The sequence below is a fragment of the Macaca thibetana genome, chromosome 7 (genome assembly GCF_024542745.1).
Source record: "Macaca thibetana thibetana isolate TM-01 chromosome 7, ASM2454274v1, whole genome shotgun sequence".
NCBI lineage: Eukaryota > Metazoa > Chordata > Mammalia > Primates > Cercopithecidae > Macaca > Macaca thibetana.
This window is the reverse complement of record NC_065584.1, coordinates 73,011,196-73,032,620: the sequence shown is the minus strand read 5'-3', so window position 1 is coordinate 73,032,620 and position 21,425 is coordinate 73,011,196. Positions and strand designations below refer to the sequence as shown.

The window sequence follows — 21,425 nt, the reverse complement described above, 5'->3', positions numbered from 1 at the left end:
CCAACACCCTGGCTAATTTTTCTATTTTTAGTAGAGACGGGGTTTCACCATGTTGGCCAGGCTGGTCTCAAACTCTTGACCTTAGGTGATCTGCCTGCCTCGGCCTCCTAAAGTGCTGGGATTACAGGCATGAGCCACCGTGCCCAGCCTATGTATTAGTTTTAAACTAAGTTACAGACCCTAACTATTCCATTTGTATTTGAATAGTGGAGAAATTGTCTAACTAAGACCTACTGACTCATTTTATTACATGTTAGAACTTACCTGACTTCTTCCTCTTCTTGAGAGTCATCTTCATCTTGTTCTACCTCATACTCTTCCTCCTCACTTTGACCTTCTTCTTCATCACCATCAACTTCATCATCCTCACCTCCCATACTGTCTTCCACATCTTCATCACTTTCCAAGGATGGTCTCTGTCTAGAGGAGAGTCTTCTAGGACGTTGCTTTGGTCGACATTCTGGACAAAACCAATCTCCTTCAGGCACAGTCTGAACAAATCACATAAATGATCATTAATCATCTATTGCTCAAAATCTTAATGTCTCATTTCTAATCTGATAAGAAGAAAAAAATACCTTGAGCTTTGGTCGAACACAGTAGGTATGATGACCCCTATCACAGCCATCACAAAGAACCATGTTTTCAGCATCGCCTTTCTTTCTACATATCTTGCAGCGCGCATTCAGTATAGATTTAGACCAAATCACACTACGATCCAAGGTGGATAGGTGAAGAAAAACTTGGGACAGACTAGCAGAAGAAAGGAGAGACTCTCTCCAACGGTCCAGAATTGTTTTATAAGAACGCCCACTGTCACTGGCATCTTAAATGAAAAGGGAAAGTGATTACAATTTTTAGGCAAACCTAGTAATCTTCCTAGAAATAGTTGGTAAACACAGGTTAGATTTTACATTTCTTTTCTTCTGATACTTAACAAAAAGACCATGCTGATATTAAAAACAAAAATCTCATGGAAAATATTTGCTGAGCCACATCTCGTTTATGACATAAGGAATTACTTAAATTCATAAATCAAATGCTAAGGGATTTTAATAGCAAAAGAGAAAAATAATTCAGACAATTTGTTCTCAATCTAGTCTTTGTATCAAATCTTGATCTAATTTTAAAAACTGGTTACATATGATTCCAAGTCTAAGTTACTATTCACTTGAATGAAATATGTTACTTCCTCATCTCATAAAAGATGGACTGTTCTCCAAATTAAATATCTTCTATCTCTAAGAAAATAGTTTTAAAATTGTGGTAAGTAAAAACAATGTGAATACTACCAAAAAGGATTTTTCAGCACTAATATTTATATAGAAACATTTGAAACCTTCTGTCAGTCAACATCACCATTTATCTTCTGGGCTAAAAAATTTAATCATCTGATTAAATGCTATCAATCAATAGTCATTTTATACTGGTGTGTGATTTCCATTTCAATCTTCAATATTGTTACCACCTTACTGTTCCTAAAACATGCAAGGTATATAAGACTCCACACATAATCTTGTTCTATAATACCATTATTTCCTACTATTATCCTCAAATAAAACCTCTTGGGCAGTAGCATAACGGTTAAGAAAATGCAGGATTTGGAGTCAGTCTGCTCTGGGGTGAGTACTGGCTCCCCCATATGAACTTGGGCACGTTAACCCATCTGTCTCTCAGGTTCCTCAACTGTAATACATGGAGAGTATCTGCCTCTAAGAGTTGTTGGAAACATTAAATGAGATAATACGCATAAGGCATATGAAGTGTCTGTCAGAGTAAATGCTAATATTACTATCGTTATTTGTGCACGGTATAGCTCCCCCTATGTGCGGCACTTTAGAAAATATGAAACTAGTCTATTCTATGGTCCCTATACTTCAAGGAATGTTTAGTACAGCTGGAAAAGTGAAGAAATACACAATGAGTTAAAACCAAGAGACCTGTCAAGTACCAATGGACCTCGAGCTCCTGTTTGCCTGTTGGGCAGGGTGAGATTGACAGGACATGAAAACTAGGGCCCATCTAGGTGGTTAGTCCCTCTCTAAAAAGCTAGGACCGGGCCGGGCGCGGTGGCTCAAGCCTGTAATCCCAGCACTTTGGGAGGCCGAGACGGGCGGATCACAAGGTCAGGAGATCAAGACCATCCTGGCCAACATGGTGAAACCCCGTCTCTACTAAAAATACAAAAAAAAAAAACTAGCCGGGCGAGGTGGCAGGCGCCTGTAGTCCCAGCTACTCGGGAGGCTGAGTCAGGAGAATGGCGTGAACCCGGGAGGCGGAGCTTGCAGTGAGCTGAGATCCGGCCACTGCACTCCAGCCTGGGGGACAGAGCGAGACTCCGTCTCAAAAAAAAAAAAAAAAAAAAAAAAAAAGCTAGGACCCCAGAAGGCTACCCCCTTCAAGTGTCAGGGTGGAAACAGGTGCTACATAAAAAAATGGAGAGCAAGAAAATTGATTCACCTGGACTTTGGTGTTGGGTAGAAAGGGAACATAATCTCCCTGAGGATCAAGCAAAGCCTTGAACAGGTTTAACACTGAAAAAACATAGGCTAAGATTTTAAAGTAGTCTAGGGTTGCTAGTGACCTCAAGTGAATGGCTGAAACAAGTACAATTTTTTTGCAAATTCTCTCTGAAGACATTTTCAAATCAAATCTGAGGAATGAGAGTTAATCAAAACCACAAGGCACATGTGGAAACAAGACACTAAGTGAAAGCCAGCAGAATCAAACTCATAAAGACTTCAGATACTAGAATTAGAAACAGAATATAAAATAACTGTTTAATATGTTTTAAGAAGTTTAAAATATGAATAACCAGGCAGTTTGAAAAAGAACCAGTTAGAACTTTTCAAAATGATTGAGACTAAAAACTGAGGCAAAAACACGATGGATGAGTCAAATGGCTCTTCAAAGCTGAGATGTTAATGAAGTTGGGAAAATACAAATATATTACTTAGAATGCAGCATCAATATTTTTCTGTCTTTACGTTGTTTTGTTTTAGGTGTGTCTTTTGTAGACAGTATATAAAACCAGCTAGATTTTATGTTAATACAGTCTTTTCTTCTATTTTCTTCACTTTCCTTGTCAACTATCCAAAACTGTATCTAACTTTTAATTGGAGCCAGATGTGGTAGCTCTCACCTGTAATTCCAGCACTTTGGGAGGCTGAGGCAGGTGGATCACATGAGGCCAGGAGTTTGAGACCAGCCTGGCCAACACGGTGAAACCCCATCTGTACTAAAAATACAAAAATTAGCCAGGTGTAGTTGCAGATGCCTGTAATCTCAGCTACTTTGGAGGCCGAGGCAGGAGAATGGCTTGAACCTGGAAGGCAGAGATTGCAGATTGTGCCATTGCACTCCAGCCTGGGTGACAAGAACCAGACTCGGTCTCAAAAAATATGTATATATAATAATTGGAGAGTACAGTCCACTTAAATGCATTTGATTTATTTCTCCCCTCTCATTGTGAGCGTTTTAGTTATCTTAGTTTTTAAAATGTAAGCCTTCATGAAAAGTTCTGGCCTGAGCAGGGCCTCCAAGGAATGAGGTAGCAAGAATAGCTAGTTCAAAGATCATGATCTTCCTGGGTAAATCAGAGAATATTCTCATTGGTAATGGCAAGGAATAAGGTTGCAGAGGTCAATGTGAAGGAATGGGAACAAAGACAAATTATAAGAACTTTTAGAATCTTGGAAATTAGTTTGAATGACTTTTTAATGAAAAGGTTGATGAAATGCTATGGGATTTGATTAACGAGATGGTTTAAGAAAATTAAACCAGCAGTAGCTCAAGGCCCAATTCTTATTCTAGTCCATAATGAATGTGCCTGTTTTTCTGTGTTTGCATAGTACTGATACAAGGATAGAAAACAGTATATACAATTGATTCCATTTTTCTGTTGTTTCCTTATCTTAAACCTTGCTTTTCCCCCAGATTACACAACCATAAAGGGCAGAAAATGTCTTGTTTATCTTTTATTTTTCATTATGCTAGCACAGATAAATTCCTCAATAAATTATTAAAAGGAGCTTACTAATATAAAATATTGGCAGTCACGTGATCAAATATTATAGTAGGAGACTTCATACTGTTCAATGGCCACTATACAGTAATCCATGTGACCAGGACAGGCTTCTCTAGGGGACAAAACATAAAAACTCTTGTCCTATGTCTCTTCAAGCTAGTAAAAGAAAAAAAATGCTGTGAATAAATACTTTATGTGAAACAGGTAAACATAAGTTCCATAGCCGTTCATTCTTTTCACTGATAGCTAAGTATACAAAGATTCACCAGTGTCAGCTTTCTGTATGCCAATTTAGAAGAGTGATTAGCTGAGGTGTGAAACATAGAAAGGGAAACACTAGGAAGATATTATTTTAAGCTTATCCCCAAGTCCATTCCCTTCCAAAAAAATCAAATCCAAGGTTTTCCTTCAAAAGCTAAATATGCAAATGAGTACTCAGCCACAGAGAAAGTAAAATCATAATTCTTTAAAAAGACAAAACATAAATTTCTTTAAAAAGTTAAAAATTTACCATCTCTCACACTAGATTGATCTTCCTCTCTCTTTTTCTTGTCCTTTTTTTTTCTATCTCCCTTTTGATCCTTATTAATTTCTGTGTTACCTAATTTCAAATTGATATAGTTAGTTGAGGATTTTTTTTTATAGCTTAAGGGTTTAACCATAAGTATGACTTTAAAAATAACGGAATTATCAATCTTAAAAAACATCCTCATGTATCTTACCTAAAACATTTAAAACATTTTATCTTCCCCAAATGAAAAGTCTACTTTTATCAGTATGATTAATCTCTAGAATAAAAGGGACATATTAGAGAAGGTAGAACATAAGTAGAATTTTTATTTCTTACATGCTTCCTCAAGAAACTGAAATGATTTCTGAAGCTAAATTGGGAAAATGCTTGCTATGATTAATTTGCTATCCTGAAATATTATCAGGTGAATGGAGAATTTCAATATATATATCCATCTCAAATATTCATAAAGTAAAACCTGCTTTTCTCTCCCCAATTAATGATATTCTTGATTACTTTATTTCAGATAGCCTATCTCCATCTCCTGCTGTCCTGTGCAAAACCTTTCAAAGGCTTAAGTTATTCTAATAACTTTTTATGGAGCATCAACAGTAGACACCCATATTATAAATGACCAACATTTGACTTCAACCAATATTTAACTTTGACACTACCAAAGTAACCAACTTTTCTTACTTCACTTATTTCTTAAGATCTTGAATTATAATTTTCCATCTTTTGGGATGAAATTAATGTTTGAAAACCACTGTATACAAACCAGCATAAGGAACAGTCTCTCTCATATAACCTACTAGACAAGTTGTAACAACTCTCAGTATTAACCTGTTTGTCTAAATATTTAATAAGTTGTGCAGATGAAAATACAGACATACTAAACAATTAATTTGATATTCCCCCCTTCGACTTATAAAAAACTTTAATGAAAATTTCAGAAGTGGGAAAATAAGCAGTATTGTGTCTTATCCTTTTACTGTTTTGGAATCGCAGTGTTAGTAGTAACAATATCTTACATTTATAAAAGCTGAATGATTTACAAATAATTTTAAATTGAAATTTTAATTTAGGTAATTGTGTATTAATATGGGGTTGTAATAAATACAGAGTGATCCCTTGTACATAAAGGATCAGAAAGAAAATAAGAAATGCTGAAGACTGGGAAATAAAAGTGACATAGCAAATACCAACTCTGCTGTCTTTGGGAGCTGTGATTATACATATTTTATTTCTTACAATTGCTACTTTCAATGTGGCCAGTGGGTTATTAAGCTTATGGTAGGATTATCAGTTTACAAAAGTGTGAATAGACTTAATGAGATACTGGCCACAAACTCTTCAATTTAAAAAGTTTACAAATATATTCACATTTCAAAACTGCTCTGATTGCATTGTCTATGAATACTTTGTTCTAATACTCAATGAGATATCAAAAAATTATTATTTTTATATTTTTATTTTTTTGAGACAGTTTCTCTCTTGTTGCCCAGGCTGGAGTGCAATGGTGTAGTCTCAGCTCACTGCAACCTCTGCCTCCCAGGTTCAAGCGATTCTCCTGCCTCAGCGTCCCAAGTAGCTGGGATTACAGGCACGTACCACCACACCCACCTAATTTTGTATTTTTAGTAGAGACGGGGTTTCACCATGTTGGTTAGGCTGGTCTCAAACTCCTGACCTCAGGTGATCCACCTGCCTCGGCCTCCCAAAGTGCTGGGATTACAGGCGTGAGCCACCACTCTCAGCTAAAACAATTATTTAAGGATTTTAGTCAATTCAAGTAGTTCTTTCAATGAGACCAAAAAGATACGGTTTAAGAAAGTTATTTCTTCCATGATCCCATTACAAGAATATAAATATCTCAACATGATGAGTTATAAATTAAACATCTCAAAAAGGCAACAGGGAATTAGAGACAGTTATTATATAAACATTGATTTAGAATTCTGAAACAGATATTTTCCCAAAAACATAATGATTAGGTTCCTAGATTAGTCCCTAAAAACCCACTAATTTCATAATTTGTGAAAAAGTGATACAGATAGTATTATTCCTCACTATACATTATAGAGCATTTCCTCACCCGTGTTCCGTTTAACACTTAGTATTTCTGATTTAGCATGTGGGTCAGTGACTCTTATCATCAAATTATGCCCCAAATGGTAAACTTTTAAGTCACTTACTTCGGGTTCTCTTTCAAATAACAGGAAAAAAAAAGTTACACATAATCTTTGATTATTTAAGGTCTGGCTAGTTATAGGTTTTGGTGATCTTTTTTTTCTTTTAAAGAGACAGGGTCGTACTCTGTCACCTAGGCTACAGTGCAGTGGTGTGGTCACAGCTCATTGTAACCTCAAATTCCTGGGTTCATGGGATCCTCCCACCCCAGCCTCTGGACTACAGGTGCACGCCATGATGCCCAGCTAATTTTTTAAAAAAATTTTGTAGAGATGGGGTTCTTGCTATATGATGCCCAGGCTGGTCTCAAACTCTTGGGCTCAAGCGATTCCGCCTCAGCCTCCCAAAGTGTTTAGATTACCGGCATGAGCCACTGTGCCTAGCTGGTAATCTTTCTTTTGGTGAAACTCTTCACAAAAGACTGTATTACTTTAAAAATAAATCTCACCTTAAAAGAACTCATTTAAAAATGAAAACATCTCGAGTTTTTAAGATTAGTTTATCAGTTTCATTATGTCAGACAATAAAATTCTATTAAAGGCCAACTCAAAATTACTTATAACAGAACTAATATTTTGAAATAAAAACAGATACTTACCAAGTGGAGCTTTCAGAAAACGCCGCTCAATGCCCTGCTCTATTTGAAAGAGTGCCATTGCCAGATAATGAACCACACTGCTCACTGACTGTGGTGTACTTGCATTCGTTGATACAGTACTTGGAGTTTCTGTTTTTATCCCCAAAAGTCTACAATTAAAACAATTCAGAGTTTATGGTACTTAAAAACACTATTAGGTAAAACTTGAGTCCATTCATTGGTTCAAATGCTTATTTATACCATTGTAAAAAAATCATTTCCTCAGTCTCAAGGAGTTGCAGTAAACAGTAGGGAAGGGAGATTCATTTAGAAGGACTAAGGGTAAATATTTGAAGGAGAGAGAGAAGAGGGAAGGCTTATAGGAAAGGTTTTAGAGAGGTGACATTGTGATGGGCCTTAAAGCCTAAGTATTTCAGGCAGCTTATCTCTATTTCTCGTTTTGCTTTTTTTTTTTTTTTTTGAGACAGAGTCTCACACTGTTGCCCAGGCTGGAGTGCAGTGGCATGATCTCAGCTCACTGCAAGCTCTGCCTCCCAGGTTCACACCATTCTCCTGCCTCAGTCTCCTGAGTAGCTGGGATTACAGGCACCCGCCACCATGCTCAGCTAATTTTTTGTATTTTTAGTAGAGACAGGGTTTCACTATGTTGGCCAGGCTGGTCTCGAATGCCTGACCTCATGATTCACCCGCCTTGGCCTCCCATAATGCTGGGATTACAGGTGTGAGCCACTGCACCTGGCCGAAAATGATCATTTTAAAGTGCAAACTCATTCACTCAAAGCCTTTGTACATGGTTTTTCTTCCCAGTGTCCTATTTTTCTCAACTTTAGGGCTCAGCTTTGCAGTCACTTCCTCTTGCACTTCCTTTACTGTCTCCCATGTTCCACTAACACAAGTAGCCCGCCCATTTACTTCATTTGCACTGGGTATAACCTTCTGTCAGAACACCGTTCTAGTAAATATAATGCTAGCCTCATGTTTCTCCATTGTTCCCTTCTAGATGACAAATTGCTTAAAGGCATATAATATCCAAAATAATCTTGAAAAAAATAAAAGTATCTACAGATATAAGGTATAGATTCTGATTAGTAATAATATTTAATACATATATTAGAGATGAGGTCTCATTGTTGCTCAGGCTGGAGTGCAGTGGCACAATCATTTTTAGCTCACTGCAGCTTTGAAGTCCTGGGGTACAACAATGGAATAGATGGGACTACAAGTGCATGCTGATCAGGCGTGGTGGCTCAGGCCTATAATCCCAGCACTTCGGGAGGCTGAGGCAGGTGGATCATGAGGTCAGGAGATCAAGATCATCCTGGCCAATGTGGTGAAACCCTGTCTCTACTAAAAATACAAAAATTAGCTGGGCATGGTGGCACGTGCCTGTAATTCCAGCTACTTGGGGGGCTGAGGCAGGAGAATTGCTTGAACCAAGGAGTAGGAGGTTGCAGTGAGCCGAGATTATGCTACTTTACTCCAGCCTGGCAACAGAGCAAGACTCTGTCTCTCAAAAAACAACAACAACAAAAACCAAATGCATGCCACCATGCCCAGCTAATTAAAAAAAAAAGAGACAGGGTCTCACTATGTTGCCCAGGCTGGTCTCCAACTCCTGGCCTCAAGTGATCCTCCTGCTTCAGCCTCCCGTGTAGCTGAGACTACAGGCCCCAGCCATCTTGCCTAGCTCAAATAATACTCAAGTCTACCAGAATTTACTAAGTTTTCCTATAGAAAAGAAGAATGATAGTATAATTACTTTCCAAAATTAATAAAACCTTAAGTTCAAAGATTAAAAAAAAAAAACTTTTGAGAAATAATCATTATTTAAATGAATTGTCTTTTGGTTGCAATAGTACAGAGTGGAGTAACAGAGATCCTGAGGTTTAGAAAATGATCATTCCAGTGGTTACAAATATCAAGGTCCTCATGACAAGTTTTTAAAATAAGAAAAAGCAACATATTTACTTAAAAAAACAAATACAAACAAAAAAAAACCCTTAAAATGGCAAGGAAAAGTAATGGTTACTTTAGAAAAACCCTTTTGTACCTGTCTTTTACTATGACCTTTGTTTGTTCATCAATTTCCATCTCTTCTACGTCTTCATTCACAGTTTTAATTATCCCATTTTCCTTGTTTTCCTCACTTAATAGCTCATACCGTCCACTTTCTAATGCTGATCTCCAGATATATCGATCTGTAACCTGTAACAAAATTCAAACTTACTAACCATGAAAAATGGAATATACTGTTTCTGAGAGGTATGAAGTTCAATATGCATATAAAATCAATTCATGGATATTTTAGAAATGATTATGAATCAAAAAGGTATCTAAAAATAAGGTTACTAAGTGGCCAAACTGGAATTCATATTCTTCATAGATGAAAACCATACTACCTTACTTTCTGTATAAATAAATCATGAACAGTTCTAAGATTGGTCACTTGATAGCAGCAAAAAAGTGATAGATGATGGCCAAGGCATGAACAGAATACATTATAAGCCATGAATTACAGATTTTTAAAAGGTAACAAAGAAACGAACCAATCAACCAGACTCAGCGGAGAAGGCAGGGGCTAGTCAAGGAAGAAGAAAATATCCTTACACATTTCAACATCTGATGAAAATATCAGAAAAAATATTTTGATGCAGGGGAATAAACAAGTTTTCATAAAAAGTTTATCATTCTCTGGTGTTTATTCAAAACACATATGCCTTGTCTATGCCATATAATTAACAAATATGACCAAAATTCTGGACCAAGTAGGTTAGACAAACTAAAAATGGGAACAAGTACAAACCTTAATTGCTCCTAATGTTCCTTGGTAGATTCTATCTTCAATATCTAAAAGAAAATCTCTCAGCCTTAGTTCAAGTTGCTTTTCTGCACACATTTGAGATGGATCATATGCATTGGAAGATCTTCCCCGACTGTATGTTGGTTTGCTATCAGGCTGAGGTTTGTCTGAAACAGTAAATACTTTTATTACGATTTTCTTATTAAAAACTACATTACTCCATGTGGCTGTTATGATCTTGAAATAATGGATATAAAAGTGCTTTGTAAATCCTCAAGTGCCACAAATGAATGAATATCATTTATCTTATAAAGCCCTTGTACGGCTACTCAGGAGGCTGAGGCAGGATTGCTTGAGCCCAGGAGTTTGAGTCTGCAGTGAACTATGATATGCCACTGCAATCCAGCCTGGGCAACAGAGCGAGACTCTCTCTCTAAATAAATAATTAAAGCCCTTGTATCCAGAATATATAAAGAACTCTTACAGCACAATAAAAAGACAACCCAATTTTAAAATGGGCAAAGGATCTGAATAGCTATTTAAGGAAGATATACAAATGGCCAATGAGCACATGTAAAAGATGCTCAACACTGGCCAGGTGCAGTGGCTCACGCCTGTAATCCCAGCACTTTGGGAGACCAAGGCGGGTGGATCACCTGTGAGGTCAGGAGTTCGAGACCAGCCTGGCCAACATGGTGAAACCCCATCTCTACTAAAAATACAAAAAATTAGCTGGGCGTGGTGGCAGGCGTCTGTTATCCCAGCTACTTGAGAGGCTGAGACAGGAGAACACACTTGAACCCAGCAGGCAGAGATTGCAGTGAGCCCAACAGCCTGGGCAACAAAAACGAAATTCTGTCTCAAAACAAACAAACAAACAAAACACCCCAAGAATTGTGATCTACAGTTTTTAATCCTGAAAAAAACTGAAGTGGTCATGGTAACATGCCCCTAAATTTAAGCAATTGTTTTTTAAATTTTGATTTAATTTAAAATGTTTTTAGCTCTATTTTCTCCCCCACAGGAAACAAGTAAGCAATTCTTTACCTAGAGAATCTCATTTATTAATATAAAAACTCACATATAAAAATGCCTTACTGCTTTTTCTTATTTGTCATCAGTGGACAAACCATCAAGCAGGAAATGCTACTATCCGACCTGCCCTTGCAGCCAAGCTCCAAAGAAGTGACCATTAGTGGAACTTCTCCCTGGACTCTCAGCCAAAACCCTTAATGAGTAACCTCACTCACCATAATCTGTCCAAAACTGATGGCAGCCTTAGAGTCTATTCTTGGATTTCAGAGTCTACTGACCAAGGAATAAGGAGATCAGGGAGAATATGTATTTTGTTATACCATAGATGTGTTCCTCATAATTCAAATAGAACCCAGTGGAATTTAGATAATCTTGTTTCTATAAAGAAATACATTCCCAAACTCTAACTTGCAAACTAAAAGGATAGCCCTAAATCAAAGATAAGGTGCTGTAAATGTATATCTAATAGCTTGAAAAAATGCTTAATCCTGAATGACCAGAGATTAGGGGGAGGAAAAAAAAGTAAAAACAATTTTCATTGAAAATTTACCTGAAAAATGAAATTTCTCTTCAGAAAAACGGGCTAGCTGTGCACATATTCTGCTTTTCTCTTGTAACAAAGTTTCTTTTAAGGCACTTTCTCTATGTCCTCTAGAATTAAGAGCTTCAATAAGCTGGTCTAGCTGTTCACAAGAACTGTAAAAGCACCACCGATTTGGCTTATGCACTGGTTTTGGCAGCTGCACAGAATGGTCACGTGGACCTTGCTCAATGTTGGAGGTAGATTCAGACATCAAAGGCTCTCCAGTTTTAGTGGATACCTGAGGATCTTGAGACTGTACATTATTCTGAAATGATGAAGGTCTAGGCAACAGCATGTCTTCAGTAAGACCAGAATAATCCTCTTCAATAAAGAGTCCAGGAATAGAAGGGAAAATCCAGTATCGTCTATACATGCGGTCACGACCCAGGGGAAAGATATTGGTACAGGCTATGGCACTCTGGATTTTTTCTAAGAGCTCTTTCTCTTTTCGTTGGTGTTCCTGTTTTAATGCTTCATCCTCTTCAGCAGTAAGAGGCTCTCTTGTCACACAGTTGATCTCTTCTTGCCTTGTAAATTCTTTAAATCCATTTTGTCCTCTTTTCCCTGTAGTTAAAATGTTTCATCATCATCATCATATTTCAAGTTTCCATTAGAAAAATATGAGATACAAAGTTACCCCAAGTTATTAGGTGTTATAGACTAAACTGTGTCCCCTCTCCACAACCCAAGTTCATATGTTGAAGCCCTAACCTCCAATGTGACTGTATTTGGAGATAGAACTTTTAAGGAGGTAATTAAGATCATAAAGGTGGGGCCCTAATCCAACATGATTGATGTTCTTAAAAGAACAAGAGACACGAGAGATCTTGTTCTCTGACATGCACAGAGAAAAAGCCGCCGGGCGCGGTGGCTCAAGCCTGTAATCCCAGCACTTTGGGAGGCCGAGACGGGCGGATCACGAGGTAAGGAGATCGAGACCATCCTGGCTAACATGGTGAAACCCCGTCTCTACTAAAAAATACAAAAAACTAGCCGGGCGCGGTGGTGGGCGCCTGTAGTCCCAGCTACTCGGGAGGCTGAGGCGGGAGAATGGCGTGAACCCGGGAGGCGGAGCTTGCAGTGAGCTGATCCGGCCACTGCACTCCAGCCTGGGCGGCAGAGCGAGACTCCGTCTCAAAAAAAAAAAAAAAAAAACAGAGAAAAAGCCATGTAAGGATATATCAAGAAGGCACTGTCTGCAAGCCAAGAAAAAGCCTCTTCAGACACTAACCCTGCTTGATCTTGGACTTCCAGACTCCAGAACTGTGAGAAAACAAATTTCTGAAATTTCTGTTGTTTAAGGCACCCCAGTGTGTGGTATTTCGTTATGGCAGCCCAAGCAGACTAATACTCTATGTTATTAAGAAATCAATATACTTAAATCTAAAGTGGCACAAAAAATCTGTAATTTCCATACTGGAGAGTGCAGTAGAGTATGTTAGTTATCCTCCAGTAGTCATCCCAGTCCTTCCTCTAAGGGAGGAATAACAGCAAACTACTTCTGGAGAAGACCAGCTTATAAATATTTGTCTTTGTGGATCTTTTGGTCTTCACAGCTATTCAATTCCACTGTTGTGGCCCCAAAGCAATCACAGGCAACATGTAGACAATCAGCATGGCTGTGGTTCAATATAACTATTTATGGACAGTGAAATCTGAATTTCATATAATTTTCACTTATCACAAAGTATCATTCTTCTTTTTTCCAGTCATTTAAATTGTAAAAATCCAGCCGGCGCAGTGGCTCACGCCTGTAAATCCCAGAACTTTGGGAGGCCAAGGTGGGCGGATCACCTGACGTCAGGAGTTCTTGACCAGCCTGGCCAACATGGTGAAATCCCATCTCTACTAAAAATACAGAAATTAGCTGGGTGTGATAGCAAGCACTTGTAATCCCAGCTACTCAGGAGGCGGAGGCATGAGAATCGCTTGAACCCAGGAGGTGGAGGTTGCAGTGAGCCAAGATCATGCCACTATACTCCAGCCTGGGGGATAGAGTGAGACTCTGTCTCCAAAAAAGGGGGAAAAGCCTTTTTAGCTTATGAGTTATACAAAAACAGGGCAGGGCAGGGCCGGGTCGGGCACAGTGGCTCACATCTGTAATCCCAACACTTTGGGAGGCCGAGGTGGCTGGATCACTTGAGGGCAGGAGTTTGAAACCAGCCTGGCCAACATGACAAAACACATCACTACTAAAAATACAAAAATCAACCAGGTGTGGTGACATGCACCTATAATCCCAGCTACTCGGGAGGCTGAGGCAGAAGAATCGCTTGAACCCAGAAGGTGGAGGTTGCAGTGAGCCGAGATGGCACCACTGCACCCCAGCCTGGGTGACAGAGCGAGACTCCACCTCAAAAAACAACAACAACAAAAATGAGGCCGGCCAGATTTGGCATACAAACTGTTATTTACTAACCACTGGTTGAAGGTAACAGAACCACTAGTTTTCAGCTGGGCACTTAGCAACCCAAAAGAAGGACAACATTTCCCAGAGTAGGCACAACCAAACAAAAAACTTTTGTTCAAAGAGATGGGATCAGAAGCATTGTGTGTACCCTCTGGACTGTGCTTCCCTTTCCTCCTTCCCACTTCCAACTAGCTAGAATGCAGACATGGTGATAAATCATTTTGGAACATGAGAATGGCAGCAAAACCCTAAGGATGGCAGTACCAACAAGACAGAAAGAGCTTGGACCCCTGATAATCTGCCTTGACTATGAAAATATGTTGGAATTAAATTTCTCTGTTGTTTCAGTTGCTGTCAAATTGCTTTGATAGTTGGGAAGTATTTTTTCATTCTATTTCTTTTGCTTGAAAGAGTTTGTGTAAGACTGGAATTATCTGCTTTTTTAAAAATTTGGCAGAATTCACCTATAAAGTTCTCTAGGACTGATGTTTTCTCTGCAGAAAGATTTTAGTACTGATTCAAGTTCTTTAATCGTTTAAGACCATCTACATTAACAAATTTCTTCATAAATCCATTTTGATAATTTGTATTTTTCTAGGATTTTATTTTTGCATATATTTTCAAATGCATCAAAAAATTGTGTATTATCTCCTCATCTTTAAGTTTCTACTCTATCCATAGTTAATGTTGCTCCCTTTCAGTCCTAACTTTATTATGATCGCCATCTTTATAAAAATCAGTTTCAACAAAGGTTTGTCTCGTTTGTCTTTCTCAGAAGAACACGCTTTTAGATTTGTTACTGTTCTTTACTACATTTTTATTTTTTTAAGAAAGGGTCTTCCTCTGTTGCCCAGGTTGGAGTGCAGTGGCACAATCAGGGCTCACTGCAGCCTTGATCTCCCAGGCTCAAGCGACCCTCCCACCTTAGCCTACTGAGTAGCTGGGACTACAGGTGCATGCCACCATGCCCAGCTTGCTTTTTGGGTACTTTTTGTAGTGATGGGGTTTCACCATGTTGCCAAGGCCGATTTTGAACTCCTGGGCTTAAGCAATCCACCTATCTTGGCCTCCCAGAGTGCTGGGATTACAGGTGTGAGCCACTGCACCTGGCCCTACTATATTTTTATTTTCTATTAATTTCTACTCTGATGTATTATTTCCTTCAGACTTAGGGGGATTATTCTTTTTCTCCCACCATCTTCTTAAATAAATGTCTAGCTGAGTTTGTGTTTCTTCTTTTCTAATATGTATTAAAGGTATACATTTTCCCCTAAGTAGAGGGACTGTATTCAACAAGTGTTAATATTCAGTAATCTTTAGTTTGATTCATTTTAAATATTTTTTAGTTTCCATTATAGTTTATCTTTTGACCCAATATTTAGAAGTCTGTTTTAAAACTCTAATCATATTAGGTTTGCTTTAGATTTTGAAATCAATTGCATTGTAATCAGACAATACAGCTTCCATGATAAAGGAAATTTTCCATCTACTTAGAGTAACCATTTAGAAAAAAATACAGAAAAAGATCCCATCCAAATTACAGGCACAGAATTAACTTAAGGATTTCTTTTGATAGTCATTAAATAAGGTTGGTTAAGGATCCTCAAAAGAAATTTGTATTAACAGCTTTTAAAAGATGTATTCGCTTTGATCTAGCAATTTATGAAATAATTTTAAGGTAGGAGAGAGTTCCACTTTCATCAATATGATACAAATTATAAGCATTATTGATCTTTATATCTCTAGTATATAGGAGGCATCCAATGCATGCTGAATGAGTACATTATAGAATGCAAATTTCTATTTGGCCCAAATAAAGTAGTAAATAAATTCAATGCAACTTGCTGACTAACCAAAAGTTAAAGTTATCAGAAACTGTCCTATTAAAGACATAGGAATATTATCTCTTTTTTCTTAAGTATAGATGATGTGTAAATAATGACCCAATCATAAATGTACTAATAGGACTTCATAACACATTTTACAACTCATCACAGCTATGAGGTGGGCATTTAAAAAAAAAAAAACACAGCCTGGAATCACGAACGAAAGCAATCAATATATTTCAGAGGAGCTGAATTAATAAAGTGCTTTATCAGTTAAAAACAAACAAACAAGAATGCTCTTAAGGAATTTCAGTATTACCCCTTCTGCCTCTTTTATGTGATCCTGGGTCATCTTCATCTTCCGTGACCATATCTTGATCTAATTCCTTTTGCTCTGTGTCTTTGCTCTCAGTGCTAGTATCAAAATCTTCCCTTTCTTCCTCCCTTAAGGATAAAAACAAGGATGACATTTACTAATGAATATATAATTCCATTTATGAAATATTTATTGCTTGCTTACGAAGTCCCGGGCATAGGCTTAGGAGGTAGTGAACAACATGACACAGTTTATGGTCTTGCAGAGAAAACAGATAATTACACAAATCATTTAAAAAATATGTAATAAGTACTAAAACAAGAGCAGTTCAAGGTATTATGAAAACATTTCAAGGAGAATAAAACTGACTCTTAGGGATCAAAAAGGCTGGCTTGAAGAAGTGACATTTTACAATTTGAGACCAGGGAGATGGGGAGGAGTGTGTGCTACAGAGGAATAACATACACAATGGAACAGAACTCAAGAGAAACAGGAGGAGCTTATAATTTTGAGAAAAGTGTAACGGAGAAAGCAGTAATCCAAGAGGCAGATGAGAGAAAAAGGCAGGGTGAGATTAGGCTAGGCTTGTAAGGCCTTATCCAAAAAACAATAGGAAAAAAACCAGAAGAATTTAGAAAGGGAAATGGTATTAGAAAGTACTGTAGCCACTGTGTGAAAAATTACCTGGGAAAGAAAGTAGATGAGGGGCCAGTAATAATAGTAACAGATCAGTAGTGGTCTAGGTGGCTGGCTAGGCGGTGATGGTGGCTTAGAGTAGGAAGGAGAGAAGATGACAAATAGTGGAAGAGAGAAATTCAGAAATAGTAAACAGGCAGAATGAACACAACACAGCTGTTTAATTCATTATGTTATCCAAATTAAAACTAAAATTATATGAACCTTGAAATAAATTACACCATTATGTTCTAAATCCAAAGTTGGGTTTTGCAAGCTCTAATGTAAGGAGAGCCAGGGATAATGTAAATGAGTGGGGCTGAATGAATATTTAAAAAATATGAAGATGTGAAAGCCATACAATGTTACTTTTCTTATATACTGAGCTTATATACCATAACAATCACCATTTTAAAGTGTATAATTTAGTGGTCTTTAGTGTATTCACAAGGTTACACAATCATTACCACTGTCAATTCCAGAATACTTTCATCATACCAAAAGGAAACGCCATATCCATTAGTAGTCATTTCCCATTTCCTCTTTCTTGCTGCCCCTGGCAACCATACATCTACTCTCTACTGATTTGCTTATTCTGGACATTTCGTGTAAATGGAGTCATATAACATATGGTCTTTTGTCACTAGCTGCTTTGAGATAGAATCTCACTCTGCTGCCCAGGCTGGAGCACAATCTCGGCTCACTGCAACCTCCGCCTCCAGGGCTCAAGCAATTCTCCTGCCTGTACAGGTGTGTGCCACCATGCCTGGCTAATTTTTTGTATTTTTAGTAGAGACAGGGTTTCACCATGTTGGCCAGGTTGGTCTCAAACTCCTGACATCAGGTGATCCGCCCGCCTCAGCCTCCCAAAGTGCTGGGATTACAGGCGTGAGCCAGTGCGCCCGGCTGTAACTAGATTCTTTAGCATACGTTTTCAAAGTTCATCCACATTATAGCCTGCATTAGAACTCCATTCCTTTTTATTGTTGAATAATATTCTCCTGTATGGACACACCATGGAAGAGATATACCATTTGTTTATGCATTCATCAACTGGTGGACATTTGGGTTGTTATCACTCTGGCTATTAAGAATAATGCTGCTATGAACACTTATGTATACATTTTTGGGTGAAGGTATGCTTTTAATTCTCTCAGGAATATATCTAGGAGTGCAATTGCTGGGTCATACAGTAACAAATGGTTTAATTGTTTGAAGAACTGTCAAACTGTTTTCCAAAGTAACTGGATCATTTACATTCCCACAAGCAATGTATGAGAGTCTTGATTTCTCAACTCCTCATCAAAACTTGTTATTGTTTGTCAATTTGATTATAGCCAGCCTACTGGGTGTGGAGTGTTATCTTACTGTGGTTTTGATGTACATTTCCCTGATGATTAATGATGTTGAGCATCTTCTCACGTACTTATTGCATATCTTCTTTGGAGAAATGTCTATTCAAATCCATTGCTCACTTTTTAATTGGGTTGTTTTAAAAAATTGTTTTTTCTTTTTATTATTTCTTCTTTATTTTTTGACATTTAAAAAATTAACTCCCTATTCTGAATCTTTCAATTTTTTATTGATGAGTTGTAAGAATTCTTTTATATTCTGGATACAAATCCCTTATCAGATATACGATTTGCAAATATTTTCTTCTATTGCGAGTTTGTGACCTAAGATCTTAAGGCTTATTAATGGGTATTTTTACACACAAGTATTAAAAAGTCAAAGTCAATATACTAATTTTGGAATACTGAGTTTCTTCAGAACTTTCCTTTGTAGATTTCATTAAAAAAGAAAAAAGATGATTTCTGTCAAATTCCTACTTGTTTTCATAGACAGTCCTATCTCAAATATTCTAAAATGCAATAAAATACTTTGGTATCTCTAAATTATTTAAGGTGCAGTCATCCTCTCCCTATATCATCTACCAAAAAACATCCAATCTCAACCCTGTTCTTCTATATGGTGCAGAATAACTATGAAATACAGTATACACCTGTGATACTGGTGGAAGGGAGAGAGAAATATATTATTGGTTAAAAATAGCCTATTGAGTGTTTTTCTGGGAAGTTATCATGTACCTATAATAAAAGACAACTTTTCTAAAAATCTGAGAGCATTTTTAGAGTTTAACGTGTCTGGTTTTTATTCTTTATGTATGGTAAAGCAGATGAAGTGTGATTCACACCATACCCAATAGATGTATCTGCCGTTGAATTTCTTTGCTCATCTTCTTTCAGTTTTTCTTGTTTCTCTTTCAGTTTTTGTTCTTGCTCCTTAAGTTTTTCTTCCTTCCTTTTACGAATTCTAAAAGTTAAAATGAAATATGGTAGGCTATCTGATGCACATATACTTTTCACTTTTAGCATCTTGTCTTTAATCAAATCATGGAAAGTACTCCAAACATTATTATAAAACTATAATGTAGTAATCATTCATAAGCTTTTTTTTTTCTTTTTTTGAGATGGAGTCTCGCTCTGTCGCCCAGGCTGGAGTGCAGTGGCCAGATCTCAGCTCACTGCAAACTCCGCCTCCCGGGTTTACGCCATTCTCCTGCCTCAGCCTCCCGAGTAGCTGGGACTACAGGCGCCCGCCACCTCACCCGGCTAGTTTTTTGTATTTTTTTAGTAGAGACGGGGGTTTCACTGTGTTAGCCAGGATGGTCTCGATCTCCTGACCTCGTGATCCGCCCATCTCGGCCTCCCAAAGTGCTGGGATTACAGGCTTGAGCCACCGCGCCCAGCCTTTTTTTTTTCCTTTGAGACAGAGTTTCACTCTGCTGCCCAGGCTGATCCTGCTTCCCAGGATCAAGTGATTCTCGTGCCTCAACCTCCCGAGTAGCTGGAATTACAGGCATGCGCCACCACACCTGGTTAATTTTTGTATTTTTAGTAGAGACGGGGTTTGGCCATGTTGGCCAGGCTAGTCTCGAACTCCTGACCTCCCAAATCCGCCCTCCCAAAGTGCTGGGATTGCAAGCATGAGCCACCACGCCTGGCCTCATTCACAAGCTCTTAGTAAAGCTATCAAACATCAGTATAATCAATTCCACATTATAGCACCATGTGAAATATGGTTTTAAATGCAAAGAAATAAACAGCTTTCATTAACACAACTATTACAATTATTTCTTACCTGGCAGCTGCTTCTTCCCTCTCTTTTCGATGTTGTTCTGCTTTTAATTCCCGGAACTCCTGCTTTGCCTGTCGTAATATATCAACATAATCTTCAATAAAATCCCTAGTTGAAACTAGGGTCAGTAGCTTTCCACAGAGAGCATGGAGTATCTTCATTTTTTCTCCTGTCAAAAATTGGTAAATACTTCTGTATTATCAGTCACAACAAGTGAATTGTGTTTGAACTTTTTAAATTTGTGGCTCAATATGAAAATGCCTAATAAAGAATAGGGAGTAGTCTCTCAAACATGTCAATGACATGTCTTCAGAAAAAAGCAACTATGGGCCAGGCGCAGTGGCTTACACCTGTAATCCCAGCACTTTGGGAGGCTGAGGCAGGCAGATCACCTGAGGTCAGGAGTTCGAGACCAGCCTGGCCAACATGGTGAAACCCCATCTCTACTAAAAATACAAAAATAGCTGCATGCGGTGGCATGTGCCTGTAGTTCCAGCTGCTTGGGAGGCTGAGGCTGGAGAATCGCTTGAACCTGGGAGGCGGAGGTTGCGGTGAGCCAAGATCGCGCCACTGCACTCCAGCCTGGGTGACTGAGACTCTGTCTCAAAAAACAAACAAATAAACAAAAAAGGCAACTTTGAATCCAGTTTAACAGCTATTGATATATGAGGCATTTCAAATGTCTATCTTGTATACTAGTAGTTAAATAAACATGAGAAATTTTGTAATTACAAAGAATTGTTTTTCAAGTTTTATTTTACTTATTTGAGACGGAGCCTTGCTCTGTCACCCAGGCTGGAGTACGGTGGCACCATTGGGGCTCACAGCAACCTCTGCCTCCTGGGTTCAAGCGATTCTCCTGCCTCTGCCTCCGAGTAGCTGGGACTACAGGCACACAGCACCACGCCTAGCTAATTTTTGTGTTTTTAGTAAAGATGGTGTTTCACCATGTTGGCCGGGCTGGTCTTGAACTCCTGACCTCAGGTGATCTGCCCACCTTGGCCTCCAAAGGTGCTGGGATTACAGGAATGAGCCACTGTGCCCGGACCTCAAGTTTTAATTTTTTGGCTGAGTAACTGAACGTCAATCAATACTAAACTGTAATCATATGAATTAAAAAAAAAAGACCATGGTAAATTACTATTTCTAAAAGACTGCACAAAAAAACCACCATAAATTATAAAGACTGCAAATGTTAGGAAGTAAGGTATTCTACTTTATTGTATGTTCTCTAAAGTATACTAAATTAAACTCTTTACTTGTACATGCAATTCTTTAAAAACAGGAAGTGAAAAATAGCTTCATCTTAACCTTAT

The 21,425-nt window shown here is 38.1% G+C and overlaps 1 protein-coding gene across 3 annotated transcripts in view; it reads right to left on the bottom strand.

Annotated features, from left to right (window-relative positions):
• Positions 1-21,425, bottom strand: part of BAZ1A (bromodomain adjacent to zinc finger domain 1A) — a 129,732-nt gene that overhangs the window by 11,892 nt on the left and 96,415 nt on the right. For 2 of the 3 annotated variants that reach the window (XM_050798099.1, XM_050798097.1), the window contains 9 exons: positions 20,113-20,278; positions 19,171-19,284; positions 16,300-16,424; positions 11,712-12,308; positions 10,130-10,293; positions 9,377-9,531; positions 7,327-7,475; positions 579-826; positions 265-491 (listed from right to left, as the gene is read on the bottom strand). In XM_050798099.1, the coding sequence (XP_050654056.1) occupies positions 265-491; positions 579-826; positions 7,327-7,475; positions 9,377-9,531; positions 10,130-10,293; positions 11,712-12,308; positions 16,300-16,424; positions 19,171-19,284; positions 20,113-20,278 (1,945 nt within the window). Of the gene's footprint in view, positions 1-264; positions 492-578; positions 827-4,538; positions 4,629-7,326; positions 7,476-9,376; positions 9,532-10,129; positions 10,294-11,711; positions 12,309-16,299; positions 16,425-19,170; positions 19,285-20,112; positions 20,279-21,425 lie in introns of all 3 variants that reach the window. The other variant, XM_050798098.1, reaches the window with a different exon arrangement.